Source organism: Paramisgurnus dabryanus, chromosome 15 (assembly GCF_030506205.2).
Source record: "Paramisgurnus dabryanus chromosome 15, PD_genome_1.1, whole genome shotgun sequence".
NCBI classification, from domain to species: domain Eukaryota; kingdom Metazoa; phylum Chordata; class Actinopteri; order Cypriniformes; family Cobitidae; genus Paramisgurnus; species Paramisgurnus dabryanus.
The window spans coordinates 10,648,152-10,657,234 of NC_133351.1; the positions used below are offsets into that span (position 1 = coordinate 10,648,152).

The 9,083-nt window shown below is 36.5% G+C and overlaps 2 protein-coding genes and 3 non-coding genes across 28 annotated transcripts in view; all 5 read right to left on the reverse strand.

Annotated features, from left to right (window-relative positions):
• The window catches only part of clasp1a (cytoplasmic linker associated protein 1a), a 72,881-nt gene extending 67,198 nt beyond the window's left edge, over positions 1-5,683 (reverse strand). For 23 of the 24 annotated variants that reach the window (XM_065252015.1, XM_065252007.1, XM_065252029.1 and 20 more), the window contains exons 1-2: positions 5,580-5,683; positions 1,398-1,967 (exon numbers count right to left, since the gene is read on the reverse strand). In XM_065252015.1, the coding sequence (XP_065108087.1) occupies positions 1,398-1,592 (195 nt within the window). In that variant the 5' untranslated portion in view covers positions 1,593-1,967; positions 5,580-5,683. The remainder of the gene's footprint in view (positions 1-1,397; positions 1,968-5,579) is intronic. The other variant, XM_065252004.1, reaches the window with a different exon arrangement.
• A 501-nt stretch (positions 5,684-6,184) lies between these two features.
• On the reverse strand, positions 6,185-8,910 carry nifk (nucleolar protein interacting with the FHA domain of MKI67). Its single transcript, XM_065252002.1, has 6 exons — positions 8,705-8,910; positions 7,898-8,026; positions 7,449-7,557; positions 7,158-7,369; positions 7,018-7,077; positions 6,185-6,777 (listed from the first exon to the last, which is right to left on the reverse strand). Exons 1-6 carry the CDS (start codon positions 8,816-8,818, stop codon positions 6,583-6,585), a joined length of 819 nt encoding a protein of 272 aa, XP_065108074.1. The 5' UTR covers positions 8,819-8,910; the 3' UTR covers positions 6,185-6,582.
• LOC135733680 (small nucleolar RNA ACA64) lies at positions 6,849-6,976 on the reverse strand. The gene has a single exon (XR_010527002.1). It is a non-coding gene; the product is annotated as a small nucleolar RNA ACA64 (small nucleolar RNA).
• LOC135733679 (small nucleolar RNA ACA64) lies at positions 7,675-7,798 on the reverse strand. The gene has a single exon (XR_010527001.1). It is a non-coding gene; the product is annotated as a small nucleolar RNA ACA64 (small nucleolar RNA).
• Positions 8,114-8,241, reverse strand: LOC135733682 (small nucleolar RNA ACA64). The gene has a single exon (XR_010527003.1). It is a non-coding gene; the product is annotated as a small nucleolar RNA ACA64 (small nucleolar RNA).
• Positions 8,911-9,083: the final 173 nt, after the last annotated feature.

Sequence of the window (9,083 nt, forward strand, 5' to 3'; positions counted from 1 at the left end):
TATGAATCAATCTATATTAATATGACCCTGGAAATTGACTATTGTGACTTACATAAGGGGTTATGAAAGGTCCCTCTCATAACTGTAAGAGGGGTTCAAACAAGGTTGCTCATAAAAATGTGCTCCCGATGTCTTTTGGGCTATCACTCACACCATGACCTGCCAAACTCGGAGCCTCAGCTGCTCCGACAACCTTTGTGTTGGGCTAAAAACTTTACAGAAATGGCCATTATGTGTTTACGAACAAAGATTAATTCTAAGAGAAATTCCTGTCTAAATAATACACACAAGCAACACAATAAGGCTGTCAACGATTAATAACAATTAAATTAAAAGTTTAAATCAAAAAGTTGTGTGTACTGTGTGTAGTATATATATATATAAGCAAACATTAATAAATATATTTTAGAAACATTTACATGTTTTGTATATATATGTATATTTGTGTATATATTTAAATGATATATAAATAAAACAAATGTATAATAAATGTATAAATAAATTTTTTCTTACATTTATATTACATAATAATTACACAGACACATATATTCTGCAAACACAAACTTTTATTTTGTATGCGATTAATCGCTGACAGCCCTAGTGCATAAAACAAAACAAATACAGGAGCATCTCTGACTCAGCACTATAAGGTCAAGGCTAAGTATTTCAAAGACAATCTGACTAGCGGTTGTACCGTAAAAGGATTTTTGGCATAATTCCTGTTAAACACTTCATCTCTATTAATACTGTTAGTGTTAGATTTCCTTGGAGATGCAACCAGACATTGAGTATAATATATCTCATCTTATTTCAACCTGCCGTCTTTTAAAACACCTTGTTTATTACAGTTCTTAACGTATGACAGCTATTGCATACGTAAAGATTAAGGTCAATACTCTAAATGAACAATGTCCTGAGCTCTAGCATAGCATGCATTTTTTGTATTTTTTAAGTATTTGACTGTCCCAGGTCACTGTATGATTTTACTGTATGGAAAACACCGGCAGGACAAACAAAGCTTTTTGTTTTCTCCACAAAAAAAGAAAGAAAGTCCTAATATGGGTTTGTAACAGCACTAAGGTGAAAAAAACTAAGAGCTTTCATTTTGGGGTCAACTAACCCTTTAATCATCTTTGCAGGATGTGGATGGAAAGTAAAGCCATTCTTTGTGTTTAATTTTGGATTAGGAATGGCAGTGAATGTTCCAGTGACCTCAAAAGCCTATTCTGCATGCTCAGGGTGTCGTTTCAGGCCCTAAATTTTGTGCCAGATTGCAAACAGCCTGAAGGACAATTCTAAAACAGAAGTGCTTCCTTTACAACCCTTAAAACTCCACCCTGTCCCTTTATTGTCTCAAAAAGTCACAGTCACAAAAAATGCTAAAGACCATCTCTTACCTTAAAGTTGCTCGAGTTAACCCATAAGGTTGCTATTCCATCCACCATCTTATCCAATGCAGTCTGGTCACTCTCCAGGTCATGACACTTCTCAGCATCTGTGATGTAGTCAATGAGCTCCGGACCCATTTGCAACCTGCGGGCCACATCCTTCTGAAGCACCTGCGTGAGACAGTACTCCATATTGGGCTCCATGGCCTACGATGTCCTGCCACCACCCGCGTGGCAGTGGGGACGAAAAACTTAAAAAATGGCCTTTACACACGTGCGATCCAGGAAAAACAAGAGGACGCTTAAAAATATCCCGTGTAGATGAATCCTACGAGTGCCACAGGCTGGCAAGAGGTTGAGCAGTGGGGATGTAAGCTCAAGAATGCAAACAATGCACCATATGTGACCAGACAACAGCTGGATCGTTAATTTTCCTTTTTTTTCTTTTGGAGAGAGGCCGCCAAACCACTAGGAACAGCAGAAGCGGTCTTGGTTACACCAGCAGCATGTATGGTGACTAAAGGAGTAGAGAGAAGGTCCAGTCGAGCACTGCTTCATAATTCAGAGGTCCTACCTGCTCTGGATGGAAAAAGAAAGCTGTTAGCAGAGTACCATGTCTGGAGATCAAAGACCAACTTGGCCAGACTGGCGTTTTTGTCAAGTCAAATCAGTAGACGCCTGGAGAAAAGCAGGAAGACCTTTTGATGGTGACATAACTTAAATCCTGCTTGTTGCTTTTATCTGTTTATCTGTTGACCACACGTCAGATGAAAGGTTTGTTAAATGTGAACTGTGTTAAGACTAAAACAGCCGTTTGCCATTGCTAGCATACCTAGAATATCGCTTTGTTGTTTTCCTCACTTTTGTAGAGAAGCGTCCACTAAATGACTAAATGTAATGTAATGCTAAAGCACTCCTGGGACTAATGTGGCTACAGTCACGGTTAGACTCTTCAGACAGTAAGACCCGGTTTCACAGACCTGAATGAGGTGGCCAGCCCGATTGCAACCGAACAGTGGAGCGGTTAGGTATAATGGGAAAAGCAGGACCCAGCGGTTCAACGAACAGGTTATCTTATTGCTTTTTAACCATGAACATACCTGATAGCTCTTTGGTGACTCATGGTAAGCAAGTCAACGGCATTCAAAACCAAAGCGCACCTGTTCCTTATAAAATGTCTTTTAATAGATCTTCTCCGCAATAGGTACATGTTAAGAATGTTGTCCTGCCAAACTTTTGATTCCTACTTAAAATAATGTATTAATATAGCCGCAGTTACCAATCCTGACAGACAACTTTGAACGGAATGACGGAAAATAAACAGATGTACTCTGACCAATTAAAGGACAGTTTAGTCGCACGTGACTTATATTGGGAATATTGACTTGTGAATGCAAACCGAACCAATATGATATTACAACATTGCAGCCACTTAACCCCCATTTTCGGAACAAATTAATCGATCTTCAGAACTTGTTGAAACTTTGTAACAGTGTATTGCACTTTTCATAGTATTGCCTCTTTAAAATTAATCGCTTTTACAAGAAAAAATGTCAGAGGCACTTTGTTTACACTGTCAGTCCAAATCCAATTTTTCTACATGTCCTATTTAAATCAGATCATATTTAGCAAAAAAAAACACATAAAAAACGATTTTTAGTTCTAGTTCTGAAAAACGTTTTAGTTTTGAACACTCTGATCGGATTTGGCATAGATTTTTACTTATTTCACGTTCTCACACCATGTAAAATGTAAGCACAGCAGATGTCGTTGCGTTAGAAGCAAGGTTTTTGTGTTTTTGTCAATGTGCGAGTGAAGACGGCAGCAAGGAATAAAACCAGTAGGTTGTTGTTGTATTTGTCCCACCCCGTCAGCGCTGAATACAGAAAAAAATGGGCTGTACCGATTAATTGTGCAAATCCACGTTTTCTCAATGAATGAATTTTAATGAATTACAGTGAAATCCCAACACATCCAAAAGCCAGAGGGCGCTCTCGTACAGAAACTCCAATTGTGCCACATAAGTAGTACCATTACAAACACTATTCCAGGAAATGTCTACAAGAATATTTATACGCTGTTCTTCAAATTGTTTTTCAGGTATTTTCATGATAATAAATAATATTTTGAATGATTTTGTTTAACGAGTGTTGCTTTTTTAAATGCACGTTATAAAAGACTTTTAGATTGATAAGGACTTCTTACTTACCAAAACCCCAAAGTACACGCACAGGCTCTGCTTGAAACACAGAATCGCAGCCTTGCGATTCAGAATCGAATTCAGACAGGTCTTTTTAATAGGATACGCGATTTATCGTCATAGCCCTAGTAAAAACGAGGCTCAGTATGGCCAAAACCCGCCAGCTGCTGGTGTTTTTGAAAAGCGAAAAGTGTTAGCTAGGTATACTTTTTTCTGCGTCCATGTGCATTTCGCTGTCTATTGCCATCGTGCATGTTGTTTATAGTGAAGTGTCTAGTCTCAAAATGTTTTCGCAGATGCACGGTCTCAAAAAGTTGACTGCACCCAGACAGGGAGTGCGGACAACTACAGACCCTTCTGATGATGATTATTACGCCATGTGTGCGTATGCAAATGGACCGAGTATATTTTGGGCATTAGTGTTGAAAAATTCATGTGGACACTGACTTCCATAGTAGAAAAAACAAATATGATGAAATTCAATGGGTACCGTCAACTGTGTGCTTACCCATTATTTGTCAAATTATCTTTTTCATCATTTATCACAATACTTCCATAATATTTGTTTTTCTACTATGAAATTCAATGGTCAGCTGTCAGCTGTGTGCTTACCATCATTTATCAAAATATCTTCTTTTGTCTTATCAGAAAAAAATTATTCATACAGATTTCGAACAACATCAGAGTAAATGATGACAGAAATTTCATTAATTTTTGGGTGAACTTTCCCTTTAAATCAGGGCCCAAATATTTTAAGCTGGAAAACTTGGATTTAAAACATGGAAATAATCAGAAGGTTCCAGAAGAGCTGAAATTTATCTAAAATAATATAAATAAAGAAACTTGGAATAAAATGAATAAGGAATAATTCTTCCATATTTTAGGTCACTTATCAATCTTATTTTTTTTTTAGACCAATTATGTTTACAGTTTAAACTGTAAGGAGTTCCCAGATTATGAGAAGAGGTGAGATACATGAATCATCTGTATTGCACAAACCTGCTATAATTAAAAAAATAAAGTTTAAATTCTAAATTCATTACCATTTTTCTAATAAACGTTCTTCTGCTTATAATGTTATCTGTATTAAATTAGTAAAATCTAGAATAAAAGATTTTTGTCTGAGGTTGCAATGTCTTTAACCTGCATTGTCACGTGCAGTTTTGTCTTGTTTAGTTTACATTACAAGTCTGTGACTGTAGCTTATATATCCACACTACACAATGGTGGGAGGAGATCTCCCTATACCCTCTTATTCTTTAAAGATCAGAAACCAACACAATAGGATAATACATTTAGAAATACACATCGATTTTACCTTAATTTAACACACATTACATCATCATTCAATACTGTCCTATATGCCACAGCTAACGTCAACCATGATTTACCTTCATCTTTTATAAACCCCACAGCAAAGGACATAGAATATAATATTTAATTATATAATCTCTTTTGTTTTTAATTAAAGCTATAACCTACTACATTGATTTCATAGTGAAACAGAAGATACAATAGACACACGCCTATATTAACGATTATTATTAACAACAATATTGTCAATCATTATATTACTATGTGCTTGTAACTCCCTAAACGCTATACAAATACACCAAAGCTTATTAAAATAAACAAACAATTATACATAAAACACGTACGTTACGTTATATTTACACAGAAGATCATATAGTATCTGTCATATATACCCTAAATGAGATGCTTTAATCCGGACCGCGGCTTTAAAAATCTCCCTGTCCACTACACACTTTAACAAATAAAAGATTAAAACCCTTTAATTGATAGCTGATCGGTATTTAAATAGTGTTTTCACTCTTTGATCTGGCTGAATTTCAATCTTTTTCATTGATCATCTAGCTGGTTATGCTAGCTCTCATTAGCCGGTCGAATAAACTGTCAAAACTCCGGGGAATGCCTCAAAACCATCTCACGAGAATGACAAGATCAGTTGAAAAAACAGGTAATATACTCACTCTGGAGATTTTCACGGAGGTTTCAGGGTGAAATGACAGTCGTTAGTTTATTAAAGGTAAGCGAGGTTTGTCTCTCTCGTACTCCAGTAGACACAATGATGGAGCCGGTGTGCGCATGCGCCACACACCTCAGCTCTATAACCGAATTCATGCAAAATCCCCTCGCAGGTTTGACGCAAATGTTGTACCATATCAACGTTCTGCGTTTTATTTTGCTTCATTTTATGTTATCATCTGACGATGGTAAATAATTGTTAAAGTAGAAAGTGGGGTGTTTCCCCTTCACATACACACAAAATTCAAGTAAACTCCATATAGCTTTTCACCAGTTATTGTTTTCTGGTCTTACATTCCGAAATTCTCGTTTAGACTAGAAATAATTTTGACATCTATATAGAAATCATGTTTTCGTCTAGCTGCACATGGTCCCTTTTTATGTGTGGTTAAAACAATGAATCACAATGAAAAACAGCTTGGCGCTCCACCTAGCGGTTACACTGAGAAAGGCCATTTTATTTCAGTATTAATTTCGTCCTAACACACAATTCATACAGCTGTATTTGTAAAAAAAAAACTCCGTAAGAAAATGACACATTTTATCACAATTTCTGGTTGAATCAACTATTTAATTTAACCATATTGCAATGTCTGAACATAGCACTATACAGAACACAGATAGAAATACAAATCTCTCCCTGCTCCAAACTCAGAGCAGTTATACTCATATACTTTGTGTATTACACAATCAATTGGATGTTTAGAAGACCACACTGTACACATGAAAAGGATACGGGTAGAAGACCTGCAGAAAACACATCTCAGATCAAGACGTAACCATTCAGGCAGTACCCAAAACCACACAATTGTGACATCCAGGGTATGTGTGTGTTCCTCTCTTCTCCAGCTACAGGGAAAGACTGAAAGTCTTTCATATAAAAGCAAGGAGTCCAGTAATCCCTTCTTAAACAGAGATTAAAGTTCATTAAATTTATTAAGTCTTTTTTTAAGATGCATCTTCCTCTGTATCATCTTCCTCTTCACAATCATCATCAGATTCTTCCTCACTATCTTCAACATCCTCGCAGATTTCTGAGGCTGGTTTGGCTTTGATGATGATCTCATCATCAACATCATCATCATCAACTCTGATCGACTTCCTCCTCTCCAGCAGTGATGGAGTGCACACCGGTGTGGCATCCTATAATAAAACAGAAGACGTTTTTAAATCTCTAGAAGTGTAATAGTAAAATCTTAACCGTTTATAATAGCAAGTGTAGGCACATGGGTTTCATTGTGAGTCACACTGACTGACAATAAGCTTAAAATGTACCATTTTTCTGTCGGCACAGATATCTTACTCCAGTCAATGGATACAACTGAAGTAATTTTCAGTTTGTGCCAAATACATACACACAATAAAAGAAACATTTGACCTTACCTCACTGCACACTGAAACATCTGCTTCAGACTGGGCTTTTTTAGCAGGAACCTTAGCTGCCTATCGAATCAAAATGATGATCAGAATAAATAAAACAGATTAAAGCATCTTTAAAGTTTAAATTGAAATAAACTGCTTACAAATCCTGGAAAATCGTAGTCAATGCCCTGTGCTGCCAGTCTCTTGCGTAGCTTAGACTCTTTGCTCAAAAGCTTTTTTTTAAGTTTCTCCATGTCCTCTGGCTTGTGTGTTTTGTTATACCGAGTCACTGAAGGCCGCTTTGGTCTCTTGAAGCCCGTCTGTGAACCTGCAAAGAGCTTTTCGTGGATTTTCTCGGGTGCCATCACATCACCTAAACAGGACAAAAACAATATTCACACAATAATTTATGACACAATTGTAATGCAACATTTTGCATCATCCTAACTTACATTTTATGAGTCTCTCCCCCATAAGATAGTTGTTCATGGTTTCAGCGACAATCTTGGCCACCTCATCGCATTCAAACTCCACAAAACCATAGCCTTTGCTCCCTCCAGTCTGCAAAATATCACAGTTAAACATCATTGGGAATCCTGTCATTTCAATGCAATATTCATAGCAAAACCAAAGGATTATTTTATGACACCTATCTAAGAAAGCTTGTCTTCATTTTGACAGTGTTGGCACATGGGTTTCATTGCACAATCACATGTTGGCAATAAGCTAAATGTACCCAGTTACTTTCGGCACAATTATCTTACCGTAGGCACCAAATGGCCAAAGGTAATTTTCAGATTGTGCCATTAATAATATATAATATGGCAAGCAACTTATACAAGACTAATGCAAACACACACACACACATTTTTACTGGTTACAAGCTGATAAAACATCATACCTTTTTACTCCTGGAAACTTTTACTCTTAAAACCTTGCCAAACTGCTGAAAATAAGCTCTTAACTGAGGCTCGAACAATCCTCGTGGAAGATGGCCCACATAGATCACACCTGGAGTCATAGACTGTGTCTGAAAACAATTGATAAACATTACTTAAACAATACAAAAAAAAAAGCTCTGGAAGTGTAATAATAAAATCTTAGCCATTTATTATACTAGTGTTGGCACATGGGTTTCATTGAGAGTCACACTGACTGACAATAAGCTTAAAATGTACCATTCTTCTGTCGGCACAGATATCTTACTCCAGTCAATGGATACAACTTGAGTAATTTTCAGTCTGTGCCAAAAATTAAGCCTTTTAAAAACAGACTGTTACGTAACGGAGTATAATTCAGTTAACCAGCATGTACAGTATACTGTACTGTACTCACTGTAACTCACAGATTTATACAGATATACACGTTTTAGCAATCTAAATAAGTTTAAATTAATTTCTGAGTTTTTTATTTCCCCAAGATCAGGGCAGAAAATGCAGTAAATAAAAATGTTAACATTAACAGCGATTATAATTCAATCTAAGTTAACTTAATGATAAGATCATTCGAAATCGCCTCAAAAAAGTAACTTAGGCCAAGAAAAAGTACATAACAGATTTTGTCAACCTAAATACAATATAACTGTTTTGCTTCGAAACAACACGAGTGTGGCTATTAATAATCGTTAAGTAAATTATGATCTCTCAACTACTACAAATATAATGGAAAAATCTGACTGATAATGTCCGCACATGTTCACGCATCATACCGTTTTTGGTCGTGCCTTCACTTGCTGAACCTTCTTCTGAAACTCGGCATCGTCCTGTGGATTCAGAGCAAGCAGACTTTTCTGTGGCTTGTCTGACAACTTGCCTTCCGTCATTTTTAAATATGTGATTTGTAAATTAATCTAAAGATTCTGGAACGTGGTGTTACAACCTCTCCTAAAACCACGTTGTGCTCTTTAGCCTCTTTACAGGAAACTGCGTCGGCTTATTACATTTCAAAATAAAAGTCGTATTTTTACGACTGTGTTTAGTTTAGCAATTCCAAAAGGAAGCCTCAAAAAACAATATCTTCCATATGGGTTATTAAATGTGCATAATTTTGAACTAGCATCATCCAATTTTAACTGCCAAAATCCAGAG